The sequence below is a fragment of the Muntiacus reevesi genome, chromosome 10 (genome assembly GCF_963930625.1).
Source record: "Muntiacus reevesi chromosome 10, mMunRee1.1, whole genome shotgun sequence".
In the NCBI taxonomy this organism is placed as follows: Eukaryota; Metazoa; Chordata; class Mammalia; order Artiodactyla; family Cervidae; genus Muntiacus; species Muntiacus reevesi.
Window position 1 is genome coordinate 15,889,484 of NC_089258.1, and position 22,207 is coordinate 15,911,690.

At 42.1% G+C, this 22,207-nt stretch overlaps 1 protein-coding gene across 1 annotated transcript; it reads left to right on the forward strand.

The window, feature by feature from the left end:
* Positions 1 to 12,360: 12,360 nt before the first annotated feature.
* LOC136176816 (spermatogenesis-associated protein 31A6-like) lies at positions 12,361 to 22,011 on the forward strand. The gene is made up of 4 exons (XM_065947452.1): positions 12,361 to 12,472; positions 13,684 to 13,741; positions 14,315 to 14,375; positions 14,614 to 22,011. The coding sequence occupies exon 4, from the start codon at positions 14,750 to 14,752 to the stop codon at positions 18,548 to 18,550; it is 3,801 nt and encodes a 1,266-aa protein (XP_065803524.1). The 5' UTR covers positions 12,361 to 12,472; positions 13,684 to 13,741; positions 14,315 to 14,375; positions 14,614 to 14,749; the 3' UTR covers positions 18,551 to 22,011.
* The last annotated feature ends 196 nt before the right edge of the window (positions 22,012 to 22,207 follow it).

Sequence of the window (22,207 nt, forward strand, 5' to 3'; positions counted from 1 at the left end):
TGCATGTATTTCCCCATCACCAGAATCACATATATACTGACCTTCCCCTCGGCCTCTTTGGAGCAGTTTCTCAGAACTATTTGAGGTGCTGTCTCCCAGGCTGCAGTCCTCATTTTGCCCCAAATAAAACTGACCTCACAGCTCTCACATTGTGCATTTTTTAAGTCAACATTAAATATAATACTTTTATTATACCCAGGTTTATTAGAAATCAAATAAGATATTATTCCTGTTACAAAGTCTGTTGGCAAGAAAAATAACTTGGTATGATGAAATTTTTAAGTAAATAAAAGAAAGGTAAATGAGATAAAATGTGTTAGATAAACTCTTCAGGAATGATTACATTTTGGGGATAACCTTTTAAAAATAGTCTCTCCAGATTTTGGTAAGTTGAGTTTTGTTGAAGTTAAATGATGGGACTCCATTAAAAATCCAGATCATTACCAAATAAGATATTGGAACATTAATTACTGAACACTGACTTCCTTTTACAGAGAAACTAAAGATCTTTATGAATATTAATAAATATGTTTGGTGCCACATTAAGAAAATTTCTATTTAAAGAGCATATATTTTCTAGATACTATAAGTAATGTTTATGTTTGCTAAATCTATTTAATGCTAGACAGTTCATAACTGAAAAGTAAAAGACACTGAAGCAGTACAAGACAGTTCATAATTGCTTACTAAGTTTTTGAAAGAAACCAGGTTTTAAGGTGAAGAATTAAAATATGTGTTTAAAAAAAACTACTAAAATGGTATGGGAAGCATTTCAGTATGTAAGGAAAGTAGGAGGTGTGTTTTTAGTAATAGAAGATGTGAGAAATGGAAATGAGCTCTATTTAACTGGCTTATAGGAAATTTAGGTGAAAGAAACACTGAAGGAAAAAATTTATGCACAATAAATATTGGCTCATATTATAATGACTGATTAAGTAAATTTTAATATTAAAGGTAAAGTGATATAAAATCTGGCTTTGGTTTTCTGTTAAAAGGATAAATATTTCTTAAAATACTGATCTGCTTTTGATAGCAGATTGTAAAGCTTCTCTGCCTTTAACTGGCAATCTATTATGACTTTCTGTATTTTCTTTAAAAATCTTTTATTGTCACTTTCATTAAGTGAATAATCATTGTTCCATAGTAACCTATTTGAGCAAGTGTTTTGAAACCTTTTGACATTTTTTTTCCCAAGAAGTTTTTCTGTTTGTTTTTAAATATTTATTAATTTATTTGGCTGCTCTGAGTCTTATTTGCAGCTCTTGGGATCTTTGATCTTTGTTGTAGCACACAGGACATTTAGTTGCTATGTGTGAACTCTTAGTTGTGGCATGTGGGATCTAGCTCCCTGACCAGGGATCAAACCCAGGCCCCCTACATTAGGAGCATGGAGTCTTAGCCACTGAGCCACCAGGTAATTTCCAAAACTTTTGATATTTTTTACAAACTTTCCAATACCGAATTCTAATAATTCTTTGACCTCTAACCTTGGGATGTTCTGCTCTTTTTCTCAGAGAGAGAAATATTAAGCTAATTAGGCTTACTTTGTATGTTAAATTACATGGGAAACATTGTCAAATGAGTAGTGATAAACAGGTTACATTTTATGGGTAAATGTTACTAATGTACATTTCTAGAAATAATGTAGAAATCCAAAAAATCTGGTATGTCCCTGTAGAATCTTGCTGTTGTTGATATTCAGTTGCTAAGCCATGTCCAACTCTTTGCAACCCCATGGACTAGAGCACACCAGGCTTCCCTGTTCTTCACCATCTCCTGGAGTTTCTCAAGCTCATGTCCACTGAGTCAGTGACATTATCTAACAATCTTATCCTCGGCCGACCCCTTCTCCTCTTGCCCTCAATCTTTCCGGACCTCGGGGTTTTCCAAGGAGTCAGCATTTCCCATCAGGTAGCCAAAGTATTGGAGCTTCAGCTTCAGCATCAATCCTTCCAACAAATATTCAGAATTGATTTCCTTTAGGATTGACTGGTTTGATCTTCTTGCTGTACAAGGGACTCTTCTTCAGCATCACAATTCAAAAGCATCAATTCTTTGGCACTCAGCCTTCTTTATGGTCCAACTCTCACATCCATATGACTAACATAGCTTTGACCATACAGAATTTTGTCAGCAAAGTGATGTCTCCATTTTTTAATATGCTGTCTAGGTTGGTCATAACTTGTCTTCCAAGGAGCACGTGTCTTTTAATTTCATGGCTGCAGTCACCATCTGCAGTGACTTTGGAGCCCAAGAAAATAAAATCTGTCACTGTTTCCACTTTTTTCCTAACCATTTGCCATGAAGTGATGGGACCAGATGCCATGATCTTAGTTTTTTTTAATGTTGAGTTTTAAGTCAACTTTTTCACTCTCCTCTTTCACCCTCATCGAGAGGCTCTTTAGTTCCTCTTTGCTTTCTGCCATTAGAGTGGTTTCATCTGCATATCTGAGGTTGTTAATATTTCTCCCAGAAATCTTGATTCCAGCAATCTTGATTTCACCTGTACTTCATCCAGTTTGGCATTTCGCATGATGCACTCTGCATGAAAGTTAAATAAGCAAGGTGACAATATAAAGCCTTAACATACTTCTTTTCCAATTTTGAATCAATCCATTGTTCCATGGCCAGTTCCAACTGCTACTTTTCGACCTGCATACAAGTGTCTCAGGAGGTAGGTAAGGTGGTCGGGTATTCCCATTTCTTTAAGAATTTTCCACAGTTTGTTGTGATCCACACAATCAAATGCTTTAGCATAGTCAATGAAGCAGAAGTAGATGTTTTCTTGGAATTTCCTTTCTTTTTCTATGATCCAAAAATGTTGCCAATTTGATCTCTGGTTTCCTCTGCCTTTTCTAAACACAGCTTATACATCTGGAACTTGTTGGTTCACATAATGCTGAAGCCTAGCTTGAAGGATTTTGAGCATTATCTTGCTAGCATGTGAAATGAGCACAACTGTATAGTAGCTTGACCATTCTTTGGCATTGCCCTTGTTTGGGATTAGAATGAAAACTGACCATTTCCAGTCCTGTGGCCACTGCTGAGTTTTCCAAATTTGCTGGCATGTTGAGTGCAACACTTTAATAATATCATCTTTTAGGATTTAAATAGCTCAGCTGGAATTCCATCACCTCCACTAGCTTTGTTTTTAACACTGCTTCTTAAGGCCCACTTGACGTCACACTCCAGGATGTCTAGCTCCAGGTGAGTGACCACACCATCAAGGTTATCTGGATCATTAAGACCTTTTTTGTATAGTTCTTCTGTGTATACTTGCCGACTCTTCTTAATCTCTTCTGCTTCTGTTTGGTCCTCACCATTTCTGTCCTTTATTATGCCCATTTTTTGCATGAAATATTCCCATGATACCTTCAATTTTCTTGAAGAAATTTCTGGTCTTTCCCATTCTACTAGTTTCCTCTATCCCTTTGCAATGTTCACTTAAGACCTTTTTATCTCTCCTTTTTATTCTTTGGAACTCTGCATTCAGGTGGGTATATCTTTCCCTTACTCCTCTGCCTTTTGCTTCTCTTTCCACACCTATTTTGTAAGGCCTCCTCAGACAACCATTTTGCCATGCTGCATTTCTTTTTCTTGGGGATGGTTTTGGTCACCACCTCCTGTAAAATGTTGCAAACCTCTGTCCACAGTTCTTCAGGCACTCTATCAAATCTAATCATTTGAATCGATGTGTCACTTCCATTGTATAATTATAAGGGATTTGATTTTGGTCATGCTTGAACGACCTAGTGGTTTTCCCTACTTTCTTCAATTTAAGTCTGAATTTTGTAATAAGGAGCTGATGATCTGAGCCACAGTCAGCTCCTGGTCTTGGTTTTGCTGACTGTGTATAACTTCTTCATCTTCAGCTGTAAAGAACATAATCAATCAGTATTGACCATCTAGTTCAGTATTGGCCATCTGGTGATGTCCATGTTTAGAGTTACTCTTGTGTTTGCTGTAGCCAGTGTGTTCTCTTGGCAAAACTCTGTTAGCCTTTGTCCTGCTTCATTTTGCACTTCAGGGTACAAAATGAAGCTTATTTTGTACAATGTAGCTCAGCTGCATTCAGAGACCCAGATCACTTCTGATGCGCTATGTAAGCACAAGTAATGGCCGTGCCTGCATTGTACAGATGATGCTCCAGGTCTGAGCCACCTTTTCCTCTCACAGCTGAGCTTTTTCCTCAGCTTCAGCAGCTCTTCCTCTGGTGTGGAGCTGTGTTGTTAAGGGAGTGGGACTAGTCTAGTTGTTTTCCTCAGGCTGGGTGTGTTCCAGAGTGGTCAGGGGAACTGGCCAGTAACCAGTGCAGTTCTAGTCACCTCTCTCTGTCCGGTTTCAGGAGTAAACAAGCAGGCACATGCTTCCCTCAGCTGAGTCCAGGTTTCCCACAGCCCTCCTGTTAGTCGCTCCAACCAGCCAAGCAGACTGGTTTTCCTGATGTTGGATCTTAGAACGGGAGCACCCAAAATGTGACTTGAAGCACTCGCTCCCCAGTGAGGACCTCTGCCCATGTTATCTTCCTCCTCTCCTTCCTAGCAAAGGTACAGGTCCCAGCCTTATCACTTCTAGTCCCTTCCTACCCATTTGCATGCGATCTTTCTCATTGAATCGGTTATAAAGGAATCTTTCTGCTGGTCTTCAGATAGTCTTAAGTGAGAACAGTTCCATATGTAGATATATTGTGATGTCTTGAGGGAAGCTGAGTTCCATGTCCTCCTACTCCATCATCTTTATCTCCTCCTCTTTCTTCATTTTTTCCTTTCTATTTCTAACACTTAATATCCAATTGTCTTATCTTTAGGATGGCTGATTCTTTAAACTTCTGCCTGCTTAAATCTGCTAGTATATTCCTCTTGGGAATTTTTCAATTCATTTCTTGTACTTTTCAGCTCCAGAATTTGTTTGGTTCTTTTTAAAAAATAATTTCTATTTTTTGTTGGTATTCTCATTTCCATATAATTTTTTGATTTGTATTAATTCTTTTTCCTTGTTGTCCTTTAGTCTTTCGAATACATGTAAAGCAATTGTTTTAAAATATTTCTTCTGTAAATCTAATGTTTGCACTTCCTCAGAGATGATTTCTGTCAGTTATTCTGTTCCTTTGAAGGGCCATGTTTTTCTGTTAATTTGGATGCCTGTGATTCTTTTGTTGAAAGTTGGGCTTTGAGGCAACTATGGAAATCGAATTCACCCTTTCCCCAAAGTTTTTTTTTAATTTTTGAAGACTGTAGTAGTCTGTTTTGTTTTGAGAATTTTCAAAAGTACTTTTTAAAGGCTGTTACTTTTTGTTTTTTATTACCGAAGTCTCTCTTACAGTAGCTCATGTTCAGCTAAAGTCTGGACAGATTTACTTGAATGGCAGGGCCCCTCTGAATTTCATGTATTAGCTCTGTTCTGGAGCTATCCTTCAACACTTATCTGTGCTAGCTCTGAGCCTAGGCTAGCTTTCAGCCCAAAGTGAGAGCCTGAAGTCTTCTCAGGTTTTTTCTGAGCGTGAATCTTGCCTGGGCTTGTGCATAGTTTCTAAATTCTCCAGCATAAACCAATGATTTTGAATGTCCTCATTTCCCAAAATGTCTCACCCTAACTCCTCCTTCCTCATATGGTCTTTTGTATGTTTTCATCTGGAAGCTCTTCTCAAGTCACTATGGGTCTGTATAAGCAGTGCCTATCATTTTTGTACCTGAGTTCTGAGTTAGGCAAAAAAAGAGATGAGCATCTTGTATCAGCCACTCAGATATCCCCTAGATAGGTTAGAATAGATGTACACAATAATATGCAACAAATTCAGCTTCCAGTGGTTGACAGGGAATAACTGGGAACTGTGATGCTACCATGTAGAGACAGGAACTGCCACTGTGTTGCAAGGTATTGGCCCAAGGGTGAGTAAAAATGCCACCTAGTTTTCCTTACATTTTGAAAATGATTTTTCTTAACTGGGCATTTTCTTTGTTGTTATAAATCTTTCACTGTTTTCCAGAGCTCTGACAAAGTTGTTTCAGTTTCTGCTTTAAAAAAAAAAAGTTTCTATGAGACAATGAGAGCTTAGAGCTTTTGAGTCTGCAATTTTGCTGCCATCCCCTTTGAAAACAAAGTTGTAAACAAAACAGTATATTGCATGAGGAATTAGGGCAAGAAGGTAGGAAGTGTGGAATCTGAATTTTATTCCTGAAAGAGTGGCTTGATAAATTATTTTAGATGTTGAGGAAAAAAACAGAGTAAAATGAAATTCTTAGTTTAAAATGGGAGAAAACTAATTTTTTTAAAAGGGGATTGAAATAAAAAGATCTGCTTTCAATTTTGACATTATGGTTTTCTCTCAGCCTTCTCACAAGTGTTATTAGATCACTAAATTATTGAAATCAGTCAAATGACCTTCTCCAAGAAGAGAGATGGATGAGACCCTCATCATCACTAGAGAAGCTGCTGACAGCACTGTCTTGTTAGCATTAATCTCACAGTAATCAAAATTAAATAAGTTGCCCTGGTAGAGACAGGCCAGTTACATATGCTGTAAATGGTAGGTAGACATAAACTTGAGGATGACATACACTTTGGAAGAATAAAACCCAATTTATGTAAAGAGGAGTTCATGAAGAAATTCTTTAATTAACATTCAGTTTGATAAGAGTTCCCGACCTAGGGGTCAAACCTGGGTCTCCTGCATTACTGGTAGATTCTTTACCATGTGGGCCATCAGGGAAGGCAAGATTTGTTGTGATGCTTAGAATGATAATCTATTTATTATTTTTGAAAATTTAAACAGATGGGCTAACCCAGGTTTAAAGCAGTGATTTTTAATACTGACTGAACTTTGGATTCATCTGAGGAAATTCAAAATTATGGCTGACCAGAGTGATCAGAGGCTTTCCTGATGGCTGAGATGGTAAAGAATCTGCCTGAAATACAGGAGACCTGGGTTCAATCCTTGAGTTAGGAAGATCCCTTGGAAGAGGGCATGGCAATCTATTCCAGTATTCTTGCCTAAGAATTCCATGGACAGAGGAGAGTAGTGGGCTGCAATTCATGGGGTCTCAAACAATCAGAGATGACTGAGTTACTAATGCTTTCAGAGTGAACCAGAATCTCAGAATCTCTGGAGATTTTTTCAAACATATTTATTGAGGTATAGGTTACATAACATAAAACTAACCTATTTAAAGTCTACAGCATAATGATTTTTAGAAGTAAATTTATAAATATGTATAATTATGGTGGCTCAGACGGTAAAGTGTCTGCCCACAATGCGGGAGACCCAGGTTCGATCCCTGGGTTGGGAAGACCCCCTGGAGAAGAAAATGGCAACCCACTCCAGTTCTCTTGCCTAGAAAATTCCATGGATGGAGGAGCTGGATGGGCTACAGTCCATGGGGTTGTGAAGAGTAAGACACGACTAAGAAGTCAGTCACTTTCACGACTAAGCCACTTCACTTTCACTTTCGTAATTATTAGCATGATCCAATTTCAGAACATTTCCGTCATTTTAAATAGATTTATCTTGCTGATTTGCTGTTAATCACCACCTTTTTTTGGACTTTTCATAAAAATGGAATCATACAATATGTGGTATTTTACATCTTCTCTTTTCTTATGTTAAACATTTTCATACATTCATGTATGTTTTTCACTTTTCACATTAGATTGCTTAGCATATATATTGCAGTTGCTTTAAATTCTTGGTCTGATAATTTCAACATCTCTGCTACAAATGAGCCTGATTCTGATTCTTCCTCTGTCTCTTCACACTGTGTGTTTTCTTTTAGTATGTGTATAATTTTTTTTCCCAAAAATGAAACAGGTTGTTAGAGTGAGGTTTCAGTTATATGGCTAGGAGTTAGGCTGAGTTTAGTGTTTGCTGTAGCTGTAGATGTCAGGGGCTAAAATTTCCTCTGGTGCCCTTGTTTTTGTCGTCACTACCTTTAGGTTTTCCTAGAGACTTCTGAAATGAGATTTGAGACATACAGTTTTTTCAGTTTGGCCCTCAGTAAGGCCCTGCCTTATTCATGTGGCAGTAAATTATGAGGGTGAAGGGAGAAATAGTCTATAGGCTTATGCTTAAGTCTCAATCCTTTAGTGATCCTGTGACCATGGGCTATGACCTTCACAAATGCTTCTCAGTTTTTTCATTAGGTCTCTCTTTAGAGAGCCTGAAGTTGGATATTTTCCTTCTCCCATGTTGAAGGCTAGTTGGAGCTGGAGTTGGGTACTTTTCTTACCCTGTTCAATTAAGCCCAGTCAGTTAAGGTTTTGCAGAATAGTTTCTCTTGATAAAGCATCTTATTGAAAATATAGTGCTTTGTATGCATTGCAAAGTTACCCCTTTCCTGCCTCTTCTTCCCAGAAGCATAAGGAGCCTTTTCTCAGATATTCACTGTGAGAACCCAGTTGGCCTCTTAGGGGTAAAACACAAAAGCTATGGGGTCTCCATTAAGACTGGTTTGCCCTGGCATTTTTAACTCTCAAATTTTTCCACAGTGAGCCTCCATCAATTTGTCAATTACATTTTAATTTTTTGGTATAATATAGTCAAAGCTATAGTTTTTCCAGTAGTCATGTACAGATGTGAGAGTTGAACTGTAAAGAAGGCTAAGCAACCAAAGAATTGATGCTTTTAAACTGTAGTGCTGGAGAAGACTCTTGAGAGTCCCTTGGACAGCAAGGAGATCAAATCAGTGAATCCTAATGAAAATCAATCCTAGGTATTCATTGGGAGGACTGATACTGAAGCTAAAGGTCCAATACTTTGGCCACCTGATGCAACGAGCTGACTCATTGGAAAAGACCAATGATGAAGGCAGGAGGAGAAGAGGGTATTAGAGGATGAGATGGTTGGATGGCATCATCGACTCAATGGACATGAGTCTGAGCAAACTCTGGGAAATAGTGAAGAACAGGGAAGCCTGGCATGCGGCAGTCCATGGGCTCCCAAAGTCGGACAAAACTAAGCAACTAAATTACATGATATGAAGCCATTTCAGTATTAAAAGTTCCAAAATTTCAAACAAAGTAAGTACCCTTGATCTATAAAATGAAAGTTGCCAAAGAAGGGAGAAAATAAGCAAAAAGGGAAATATAGAAAATAAAGCATAAAATAAGATGACAGAAATAGATCACAATAGAACAATAATTAAATAAATCAAGATAAAAATTGTCATACGATTTTTAAATTTCAAAAGAAATAAAATAACATTGAAAATAAAGTAATAGAGAAAACTTAGAGAGCAAACGTGAATGCAAATTTTTGAATTCATGATAAGAATATTATAAAGAAGGGAAAGACTGTTGACTATAGGAGCAACAATTGAAGTATACATTCACGGCAATATAGCTAAATAAACCCACAGGCCCACGTTCCCACTAAAGCTATATGGAAACATTATAACCCACAAATAGAGAAATACACATTATTTTAAACCTCCATGGAGCATTAAGACAAATCTACCATGTGAATCCCACATTGGTTCCTGTATTACTAAGGATTAGAGAATTGCAACATAAGGGAATTGTAAGGCTCAAAGCTCCTTCTCTATATAGTTCAGGCTGGACTTAAAGCTTCAGGAGGATACGGTGAGGGGAATGGCAAAGCACACTCAGAAAACCGAATATGTACGTAACATTCTAGGCCTGTCTGAAGAGGCTGCTCAAAAGCAGACTCAGCCCCAAGGGTTTGACCCCTAGTCCTACTCTTCACCCTACTACCATTTAAGGTCACTACCTTAGCTCACCCTAACTCATTCCTGGCTTCTGGGTATAGTACAAACACACATGTCTGAATGTTCATGTTCCCTAAAAATTTAAATGTTGAAATCCTAACTCCTAAAGCTGGGAAGTGAGGGCACTGGAAAGTGCTTATGAACTTTCATGAATGGGATTAGTGTCTTATAAAAGAGACTCCAGAGACAGCTCTAGCTTTCTCCCATCATGTATAATACAGAGAGAAGACTCTGGCTTTGAACCAGGAAGAGAGGTCTCACTAAGGTGACCGTGCTAGGTGGGAATTTGATCCTTAACTTCCTAGTCTCCAGAACTGTGATAAATTTCTACTGTTTTTAATCAACCCAGTCTAAGATATATTGTTATAGCAGCCCTAATAGATTAAAACAACATGTTCCAAAATTTATGTAGAGAGTAGGGATTGTCTTATTGTTGCAAACTAAAAAGTTGTGGACAAGGAAATAGCAACACACTCTAGTAGTCTTGCTGGGAAACCCCATGGACAGAGAAGCCTGTTTTGCTACACAGTCCAGGGGGTTGCAAAGAATTGGGCATGACTACTAAACAGTACTAAACAGCAGCAGCAAGAAGTTGAGCTGAGACAACATGTGAAAGGTTTTAAGTAGAAAATTATGGGTTATTAGATTTGAAAGTACTGGATTGATTAAGGAAAGATGAGTGTGGGTATGTATAAGTGTTTGTAGTATGTCCCAAAGCTCTCTGTGCAGTTTAAAGCTTTACTAACTCCAGGATTATAAATGCTTCATACTTAAAAAAATATCATTTGAAGGTTTAGCTGTTACCAGATGCAAGCATGTGTGTGCCCATTTTAAGCAATATTGAGTTTGGAGCAGAAAAAGGTTTATAGCAGGGCCATGCAAGGACACAGGTGGCTCATGCCCAAGAAGCCTTTTAGAAAACCTTTTTAAAGGCAAGGTGAATCAGCAGACGAATGGACAAGGAAGCTGTGGTACATATACACCATGGAATATTACTCAGTCATTAAAAAGAATTCATTTGAATCAGTTCTAATAAGATGGATGAAACTGGAGCCCATTATACGGAGTGAAGTAAGCCAGAAAGATAAAGACCAATACAGTATACTAATGCATATATATGGAATTTAAAAAGATGGTAACAATAACTCTATATGCAAAACAGAAAAAGACACAGATGTACAGAACAGACTCTTAGTCTCTGTGGGAGAAGGCGAGGGTGGGATGTTCAGAGAGAACAGCATTGAAACAAGTATACTATCAAGGGTGAAACAGATCACCAGCCCAGGTTGGATGCATGAAACAAGTGCTCGGGCCTGGTGTACTGGGAAGACCCAGAGGGATGGGATGGGGAGGGAGGTGGGAGGGGGGATCAGGATGGGGGACACATGTAAATCCATGGCTGATTCATGTCAATGTATGGCAAAAATCACTCCAATACTGTAAAGTAATTAGCCTCCAACTAAAAAAAATAAATGGGAAAAAAATAAATAAAATATTGGAAAAAAAAAATAAGTAAAGGCAAGGTGAGGGGGGATGGTTAGACGTTGCAAATTACAGGTGTTAAATCCTTTGTTCTAGCAGCTGTCCAGGTAGGTCAAGTCACGGTCATGTCATGATATTCCTGTAAACTTCCAACAAAGCAAATGTTATTTTCTGTTCTGCAACTTTTTAATCTTCATATGAATGAGCTTTTAAAAGTCAGGGCCATGAGAATAGGCTATCCTGTATATTTCAGGCTATAGGCAACATTCTTCTACAAAAAGTACAAAAGCAGCATGACTAAACACAGTTTACATCCATTTACAAAGGATGCAGAGCCATTCTGGGGTCCAGGGAATGGGTGAGATCAGCCTGGAGTCACAGGAATGGGCAGAGTCAGCATGAATAAACACAAGCAACAAAGCACAAAGATTAAAAAGAAACAGATCTAATGCGGAGTCAGATTTGTTCTTCCTTATTACATAACTACTTATAATTCTTTCATGTTTATGAATTTTTAAAAATAGTTTTACGTTTGCATCTTGGTCTCTCTGATAGAAAATGGAATAAAACATATGCTATTCAAAATTCACAAAACTAAACAAGTCTCTAGGTTTACATAAGACACAAACATGTGGGGAAGTTAGAGTTGAGGATAAAAGAATTTCTGAGTGTAAAAATTGCTGGCAGATAGCCAAACTTTCAGGGTCAACTTCAGATTTTCAAGAGTACTAAAACTGGTGAGCCTTGGCTCCAGATCTCTAATGGATGAAGGAACCCAGTAATATCTGTATTCCACGAGGAATGAATAGAAAATTGGCTACGGACAGTGGTTGAGACTAGTTGGAAGGAGAGATCTAGAAGCCTCAGGAGGGTGCAGGGTTCTGTGGGGCTCGATGAGAGGGAGCCATGATTCAGCCTACTCCTCTTCCTGCCCCTCCCCCACCCTCAGGACTCCTTTGTGACAAGGCCATAGCTCTGTGATGCAGGTCTGGGGTTCTGAGCTCAAGTGAACTCCCAGTACTCTGCTGCTGCCTGAGGGCAACAGTGCAATTCAGAAAATGGAGAATTTCTTTTCTTTGAAAAGTATCATTGCTACCTTGCTGAGATCCAGCTCTGGATCTCTTACTGTGATCCAACCAGATCCGACTTCCTGGTTGACTGATATCATTCTCGCATTCCTCTGTGGACTGGGGCTCTTCCTTCTGTTACTCCCATGCTTGCAGAGTAATTCATACTTCCCACCATCTAGAAAACATAGAAACATCAGGAAGGTAAGAAACCTTTGCCTCAATCCCAACAGAGATTATCTTTTTTTTTTTTTTTTTTATTCTTCTATCCACTTTCTAAAATCACTCAGAGAGATTACTGAGATGGGAACTCTCAAGAAATCATAGAACATCATCCTTCTAGGGACAAGCCAGGCCAGACAAGGGTTAGAGTGGGCATAAAGATTTATAGGATTTATAGCCCAAGATCTCAGGCCGGGAGTCCAGGTATGGTGGATGTAAGGCATAGTTCCGGCGAGGCAGAAAAGGAAAGACGACCTCAACAGAAGTAGGTTACCTTTATTCAGGCAAGGAGGGGTGACAGTCGGCCTAACGACCAGGCTGAGCGCCGAAAGGGATCAGGGAGTCTTCATACTTATAGGGAGGTTTGTGGAAGCGATAAGGGAAACGTCGATCAAGTGGGATATTTTGAGTATTCTTTTGTTGAGATGACACTTGTAGTTGGGCAGGGGGTGATAAGTCTTCTGGGCGGGTGTAGGGGGTGGAAGGTTTCCGGACAGGGGGTGATAAGTCCCAGATAGATGCAACTGGCCTGGAGCATCAGAATGGAACTAAAATTATGCTTTGTTTTTTCCGAAGTTAGATGATTCAGCAAGAGGCCTTTGAGACTGTAGTTCTCTTTTCTAGGCCCAAAAGACTCCTTCAGTGGAGAGCTCTGGGCAAGTCCCAAATGCAGTGACTAATGGCCACGGACTGAATTACTAAGAGTTCAGTCTCTGCAGGAAAACTGATCCCTGAGCACTGGTTCACTAGCCACCTTCCCACAGCAGGTGTTGAGTGAGACTTTCCCCTGTGTTGGGACTGATCCTTATAAGCGCAATGTTGAGTCCCTGAGAGCCTCAGAGCAGAGGGTAGAGAGGAGATCTGGACTTGGGAGGCAGAATCCTATCTGACAAAGCTCACATGGGAAATTAGTTTCACACAACTGAAAATGTGTATGTTTCTTGATCCGAGGAACAATGACGGAAGAAATTTATGGTGAATATCACTTACAAAATCTTCTTTGCACTCTTCAAAGAAAAAGCTGAAAATATTGTTATCCACTTTAAAAATAAGTAAACAAGGAAAAAAAACCACAGAGGTCCATTAATTAAATGTAGAAAGTCATACTGTTCATGAACACTAAGCATCTGTAGCTCACCTGGAGAGAGGAGGGAGTTGGGTAATAGTCTCTCCTTTTTTTTCTTATCTCTCAGCATCAAGTGGAGGTGAAGAGGAGGAGCCAGAGGAAGAAGAAAAGTGGATCTTTGAAAGGTAAGCCTCTGCCATTCAGTCTTGCATGCCCCGAGAGTTAGCTTCCCTCTCTCCTGTCCCTGAGAGCCCAGCTCCACGGTCTCTGAGGATGTCAGTGGCAGAGCCTATTCTTCAGGAAACAGAGCCTTAGGGAGGATCCTGGGAAGGAGATCAGAGTCCAGATACTTCCCAGAAATGTGCGCTTAGAATGAAGCCATGAAGAACCTGAAAATGGGGTATGTGGATCGTGGTGGAACAATTGTGCCCGTGTTGGGAGGTGGGACCTCCAAGTCTAACTATGGACAAGTTGTTTAACTTTGATCAGATTCTTCTGTGAGATGATGCTGACCTTTCTCCTATAGGGCAGTTGTAAGGGCCATAGGGAGTAATGAATGTGGAAGTAATTTGCAATGGACAAACCCTTGTCAAGTGAGCTTTGCCATCACTGTCAGGGACATATGCCTTGGACACTGATGCTTGGGCTCTAGAGCTTAATTCCCCAAAGATTTCCTTTAAAAAGACATTGCACTTAGCCTCCTGAAGCACTCTTAGGCCTCTGCCTTCACCACCATGACACAGTCTCCTGATTTCCAGCTTGCAGAGATTGCCTGGAAGAACTGGAGGGGACTCACCACTTGGTTTCACTTCTTCAAAGGTAATGAATCTTTCCCCCTTCCCTCCTGGGTCCTCCTTCCTCCTGGAACCAATAGTGTGACCCCAGCCCCGGGAAGGGTGGTGAAAGTCCTAGGGTGAGGGACAACAGGAGCATGATGGCGTCAGTGTAGGGGCAGAGGAGAGATCCTGGGCTGCAAGTGTCCACCCCTCCTTGGCCTGCCCAGCCCTCCTGGGCCCATCTGCTCCTGCTTGCAGCTTCTGTCTCCTGCCTCCTGCAGCCACCTGGGGAGGCTCCCTGACAACAGCGGCTTTCGTCACTTCCCCTGTCAAGACCTCCTTGATGAGGTACGCAAAGCAGGGCCTGCTGGAGCCCGCCAGCCATGTGGGGAACCTGTGGAAGATGCCGCTCCTGCCATGTCCCTACTGGCTCCTCTGACCAAGCATCGTGTACCCGTCATTTCACCAGACCCGACGACTTCCTCAGCTCCTGTTCGTTCACACTCATCCCTGAGCACCTCTCAGCCACTCGAGCCTTTCGTTTCCCCAGACCTCCTTTCATCCCCACCAGTTGCTCTTTCCTCACCCCCGTCACATCCGCCTGATTCAGAGGCCTGTCCTCTGACATCCTCCTCTACCCCACCCCTGCTAGACTCCATTCTGACTCAGCGTGACTCCTCGATGGCACTGCCTCCGGGCACTGTCCCGCAGAGCTTGTTTCCACATCCTCCTTGGTCAGCTTCTCTTACCCCAGCTCTCTCAGGCCTTGGTCACTCACATGGCCCTGTTTCAGCCTTGTCCTGGTGGCAGGCAGCTGCAAAAGCCTTGGATCTCTCAACCTCATCAGAGTACAAGTCCCAGAAAAAGCACCTTTCCCCCAATCCAGCAGAGGCCTCATTCTGGATAGGCCCCCCAGACAGACAAGTAGAGGCTAGTAGCCCTTCTCTGCTCAAGTCTCATGAACAGGAGCTCCTAGATATACAAGTGACAAAGAGAGTTGAGATCAAGATTTGGAAGGAAAAAGAAAAAGATGAATCACTTCTAAAACAAATGAGTCCAGACTGTCACTTGAATTCTTTGGGGAATATGTTGAAATCTCTGCAGGCTAAGCAGGACACCACAACCCCCCAGCCTTTCTGGAGCACAAAAGACAAACCAGAGCAGCTGCCTTGTCTTCAGCACTTCTCATATCCCAAGGTCCTGGGGAACAATCTACAGCAGAAATATAACCAACTTTTCTGGGGTCTCCCTTCTCTGCACAGTGAATCCTTGGTGGCTACTGTTTCGATCCCTGAGACCTCTTCTGTACCACAGTCTCCTTTCTTATTCAATGGAATTTCTCATGCCTGCCCAGTTCAGATGCAAGCTAAAATATCTCCACTGCTTCCCCAGTTCCAGCCCTTGTCCCGTCTAGAGTTCCAGCCTCAACCCTTTATTCCTACAATACCTCAATTCCAGCCCCCACCTCTGGCTCGGACCCAAACCCAGGCACATCTAAACTCCTCTCTCCCAATTCTACCATCTTCTTCTTCAGCCCAGATTAGGACCTCTGAACTGTCTTGCCCTACAGCCCAGAATAAGCCACAGTCTCTTACCCAAACAGAGATTCAACATTCAGAATGGTCTTTGTTGCAGAAGCAACTAGAAAATGGGAAGACTTTATCTTCTGTAGTCAAACAATCTCAGGAAGTCTTTAATGCCTTTCCTTCCAACCTTCCTGAAGACAGCTGGGTGGTCTCCATCCTTCCTGAGAATTTTCCGATCAGTCCAGAGCTCAGGAAGCAGCTGGAACAACATCTCCAAAATTGGCTCATCCAACATCGATGGGAGCTGCCCCAAAGGATCCAAGAGTCTTTAGATATAAGGCAGCTTCAGGGAGAATTACCAGGCACATGTCAGGCAAAGGGCAAGGATAGACCCTCACAACCATCTTCGTTTACAGGCGAAAGCAGCAAGGATGCACAGAAGGTGAGGTTCCAGCTAAGCCAGAATGTGGGCAAGGGTCTAGGGCATATTCTGGGGAAGGTTCCAAAAGATCTGTCTAGGAACTCAGAAAGCTCTGTAGTGAAGTTTCAGGAGGTGAGCTCTGAGGAGTCAGAAAATGACCTAAGGCTCTTGAGGAGTGACTCAGGAATTGACTTACTAAGGAGCTTACATAAGAATCTAGACAACATTCTGAAAGGCCATTTGGGCAGAAAGTTGGGGCAGAACAGCAAGGGCTTTGTTCCTGTGAATGTACATCAGTCTAGCCTTGATGTCAAGCATCCTTCTTCCAAGTCTGATACTCACGCAGAAACCAGCAATCTAGGCATCTTGAAGGGTCGGGAACCCTGTGTGAACACCTGTTACGGGGTTTCCTTACTCGATCCAGACACTCAAGAGGAACTGGAAACACATATTACAAGGTTTTGGGTAAAGCATAGATGGGGCCTACCTCTCAAGGTCCTCAAGCCCATAAATCTCTTTAAATTGAAAAAGCCTCCACCCTCCCCCATGCAGTTTGTCTCCCCACCCTCAGCCACCTGTGTATCTGAGTCCCACTCAACAGTAAAATTTGCTGAGTTCCTCGGAAAACCTCCTCAGGCCCATTCAGGAGAGAAGGCAATAAAAGAAGAGTCAGTTCCCACCTTGATAAGGCCTCTCCTTACCCCCTCACCTGTGTATAAGGAAAACCAGAGGGTGTTGGAAAGCATCCCATGTGATGACTACCTTGGACCCTCAGAGGCTTCTCTGACTGGACTGGAGGACAGTCCTTCTCAGTCCTTCAAACTCAGCATTGTGGGAAGAACCTGGAAGAATGAGACTGTGAAATGGACCAAGAGGGACAGCCTAGAGTCACATCCAGGCTGTACAACGGCCAGGAATGAGCCAAGAGAGGAGAGTGGTGGTCAGGCCTCACAAGATCCCTGCCAAAGGGTAAAAATGATGGAGGTGAACTTAGGATCCCAACCTTTAAGAAGTAAAGAGGCCAGGGAAGCCACAGAGGCCAAGGAGTCTCCTGCTTTTCATCAACAGTCTAGAGTTACATTGGGAACCAAAGTGTTAACAAAACCCCAAACCACAAGTGTACATACGAGGAATTTAGAGGCCCCAGGGGCCAGTAAACATTCCCCACTCACTAGAATGTCTGTTTTCCAACGTCCAGGTGAGCCATGCCTTAACATAGACATTGCTAGTAATTTTAAGTCCAAAGTAAAGGCACAGTCAAACATCCAGGTTCAACACTGTCCCAAACACACATGCCTTGGTGCAGACAACTTGACTTCTCCAGTGCCTCACTGCCATCCCCAGAGATTCCCCACCAGAGACAGATTAGCTTCCCAGACACTACATGGCTTTAAGGCAGCCCAAAGGAGAAGCCTAAGGCAGCAGGAGCCCAAAACTCCAAAACTTCAGGATTCATGGAAGAGCCAGAGCAAGATGATAGCCCCTTCTTACAAAAGAGAGGACTGTAGGAGACATAAACCAGGAGAGCATAAGGAAAGCTTCAAAGAATTAGGGACTTCTCAAGCTGGAAGTATGAGACACCCTGCCCAGGTCTGGGGAAAAATACAGTCTTTTGGAACCAAATGTCTTCAGGTCACACCAGAGAAGAAACAGGGTCCTCAAGAAAGCCTCTTCAGAAAAAGGATAAGGCTACTTTTAAAGTGGATTGTCCCCAGTAGAAAAGTTAAAGGTGGTGATGCCCAGCAAAACTGCAAGCCCATATTGGCCACTGCCCAGAGCGAAGGACCAGTCAAAAGCAGATCAATCTTGAACAATGAGAATGCTGAGACTCAGGCACTTATGACAACTGTTGGACACATCCTAGAAGAAAAAATGGCAATTCACCATGGACCTCATGCCACAAAGTTAAAAGAACCCAAACAGGAACTCCAAGCCCCGTTATGTGGGCATTTCTGCTACCACAGGCTTCCTTCTTACCCACAGCAAGGGAAAAATATGGGTTATACAGCCTGTAGTCATCAAGCCACCTCCAAGGGCCAGAGTTGTTCTATCAGAGAAAGGGAAGTCAAACATCAACAGAGCTCAAAAAGTGTAAGATTCAATGATGATCAGCTGAGCCCAAGGTGCCTCCCAACCTCATCCCCCAAGAAAACTCTGACTCTGTTCTGTCCCTGCCAGTATGGACCAAGGCTTCCAGGTGCCCTAGTCCACCATCAACACTGTCCAAGGCACTGTCATCTCTGGAGAGGTGTCTTGCCTGCTCAACTGTAAAGTAATTCTCTAGCCTTTCCCTTAGTAGAAAAACATGTCTCCCAGAAAAAATTCAGTCCATGTAAAGAAAGTTTTTCTCAGTGTATCCAAGATATTTAATGTTCCCCAATACATATGTTTTTTTCTCATAAGAGTATAGTGCAATGACTGCTGTCTATGCTGTGCACTTTGTTTTCTAGAAGGCAGGGGCATGGAGGGGCATAGAGGAAGGGAGGAGAGTAGCACTGTAAGCTTGCTCCTTGTCTCGAGTCTCTTCATGGCATATTATAACACTGTCATCACACAAACAGAAACTATGAGGTGGGGAAAAGCTATGAAGCCCACACAAAGGATTTGGTTCAACCAGTCTTTCTCCTGCTTCTACTCTACTTTGAACTTTATTCAGCTATAGCAGATAGGTTTACAGAGGCATGATAGAGCTAGACATTCCAACTGAGGCTCCAGGAAATGTCAGAAGCAAGTGGATGGAAGTTTGGAGGGAATTAGGGTACTGGACTCTGAGTTTAGAAGCAAGAGAAATCTGCCCCTGGATCTCTTGTTAGGCGATATACAATACCTACCCTTGAGAGCTCCTTCTCTCTATGATGAAGGCTGGGATAGACATACGCCCTATGAACCCCTTTGAGTTAATAGCGTTAATAAAGAGTACAACATCACTCTCCACCCCCTCTCCTTTTCCTACACTTTAGAGCAGAGCAAGGATAGCATTTCCAGTTCTGTGTGTGTAGGTGGGGGAGGATTAGGGAGGCTGCTGAGGGCTGTTGACCCCTGTCCCATATAAATGAATAGCTATGCTCATGGTCACCTACCTTTCCCTCTATGTTAACCCCAGAGAAGAAGTTTTAGATGAATAGAACAGGGCTGTGACTACGTGTACTAACTATCTGATGGTCATACACTGTGAATCTAATGTAAGATATAGATGAAGATAAAAGGTTTGTATCCAGGGAAGAAGGCAAAGTGGTATGAGGTGCCCATAACTGCGCAGTGAAAGAGAAGCCTCCTGACATACAGCCATCTAAAGGCCTAGAAGGGAGGAAAAGTTAAGAGTCCAGCAGCTCATCATGGCCCCACCCCAGGGTCTCTACCCTATTCCAACTCTAAGATCACAGACCTACAGAAAGCACCCTAAGGTCAAAACAGAAGGTCAAACTTGTAGAAGTAAAGCAAATCAGGGAAGGTTAACACTATATTTAACAAGCTTATACATCACTTCTCGAATTCTCAAAAGGATGATTTGACAATAAGTATAAACGCCAGGTCTAGGGAACACAGAATGTGACTCCTAGTCTGGTTCACATTAACACATGGCCAAGGACTGCTCCAGGGGAGAAGTGGAGACTAAAAAGTCCAAGGGACTTGCTTGTGATTATGTAGTAATCACATAATTACTTGCCTGGCTCTTAGTCCATGATCACCTCAGAGTCTGGCAAGAGAAGAAGCAATAAGACAGGATTTGTCACAGGATGGTGGTGGGTGGGAGTGCTGTACCTAGTCACTTGGTCATGTCTGACTCTTTGTGACCCCCTGAACTGTAGCACGCCAGGCTCCTCTGTCCATGGGGATTCTCCAGGCAAGAATACTGGAGTGGGTTGTCATGCCCTCCTCCAGGCGATCTTCCCAACCCAGGGACTGAACCCAGGTTTCCCACATTGCAGGCTAATTCTTTACCGTCTGAGCCATGAGGGGAGTGACCTGTCCAAAATGGGGGGCAGGGTGCAGTCCAGGAGTGTTCCACTGCTCTGCTTCTAGCACAGCGTTTCTTGTCCCCTGGCCCCCATTCATGTGGGAAAGCAGGGAAATGAGGAAGAATTTCCCTAGAGTGATTAGGTGCATTCTGCCATGTGCAGGGTACACGGTGGACAGAGCTCCCGGGGGTGTCTTTCCCACTGTGGAGAGTTTTGCTCCAGCACATGCCCCTGATCCAGATGGCAGCAGAAATGGACCCCATCCCCCACACCTGTCAGACTTCTCAACATGTGGAACTGAGCCCTGGGGTGGTAAGGCAGAGTGGACACAGGACTGCTCACAACCCTGCTTTCTCCCTGGAGCCAGTTCCTGCCTCTGGGGTCTAATTTCCAAGGCAGTCTCGAGAATGGGCCGAGCAGTGAGAATGGAAGCTGGACTTGTGGGAGGAGTCGGGACTCAGGGCTGGAACCTGAGCCTGGCTGTTACTGAATCCTCTCCAGGGCACCCAGAAGGGAGCTCTGGGAATGTGGGGAACCTGAACACGGACCCCTGTGGCTCCTGCTGGGAGGAGACAGGTGATGCTGATGGAACAGCAAGAAAACAGAAAGAAGCAAGTCCGTTTGCCCTTCCTTCACTGCTCAGTCTTCCATAAGGTACAGCAAGCAAGACCAGAAATGAGAGCAACAGAGACAATACACAAAGACTTTACAGAGACCCCTCTCAAGAGAGACTTCCTGCACAGATGCCTTCCACAGAGATCCCGTACTGAGGCCTCACACAGGGACCTCATGTTGCCTCACAGGCCCTCAGACAGAAACCTAGCACAGATTTAACACACTTCCCAGAGATACTTTCCAAAGGGACCTCATACAGAGACTTCACCCAGAGACCTCATGTGGCCTCACCAGAGCCTTCACATGGAAACCTCACAGAGAGTTCATTTAGAGACAGAATGCAGGCACTCTCTCATGCCCTAAAGAGACTTCTCACTGAAACCTTACCCAGATAACCCCCAGAGACTTGACACAAAGTCCTCACAGAGGCCTCACATCTTTTCTTTAGGACCCATTGACAAATCTTCCTTAGTGAATATGAAACCACTAGCAAATTGGCAGCATAAAAAGAATATTATCTGTTGTGCTCCCTTGAGATCCACCATTACTCTAAGTGGGGAAATGCTTGGGAAGTTTTGTTCTTTTGTAATGTCATTGTCTCTGAACCAAAGAATTATACATTCCGCATGTAGATTTGCCAAGTTAATTCTTAGGTGTTCATTAGCTTGAGAACCACAAATTCTATTTTTAAATTTTTATTAGAAAAATGAAGAAAATAATGTTTCTTTCTTAAAAACACACAAGTGCTTGATTCACTTATTTTTTTTAAAAAATTATTGGAGTTCAGTTAATTTACAATGCTGCGTTAATTTCAGATGTACAGCAAAGTGAATTAGTTATAACATACACATGTCTACTGTTTTTAAAGATCTTTTTGCATATAGCCCATTATAGAATATTGAGTAGAGTTCCCTATGCTCTACAGTAGGTTCTTGTTATCTATTTTATATATAGTAGTATGTAGACGTCAACCGCAATGTCCCAGTTTATCCCTCCCCTGCCCCTTATCCCCTAGTAACCATGTTTGTTTTCTACATCTGTGATTTGACTTCTGCTTTGTAAATAAGTTCATTTTTACCCTTTTTTTAAAAGGAGAATCACAAATTTTAAGCACAATACTTTCAGTCTCCAATGAGAGAAAATATTTGTCCAGTTTTTTTTTTTTTTGTCCAGTTTTAATTATCAGCCAGTCATATGGTATCTTTCACATTTTTTACTTTATTGGAGGTAAGACCTGAATTTGAGATGGCTTACTTATTTCCTTTGGAAACATAAGAAAAACCTGCAACAAATGGACTCTAGGAATGAAATATATCAATAAAAAAACGTCAGGACTCACATTCACTTCCCAGAG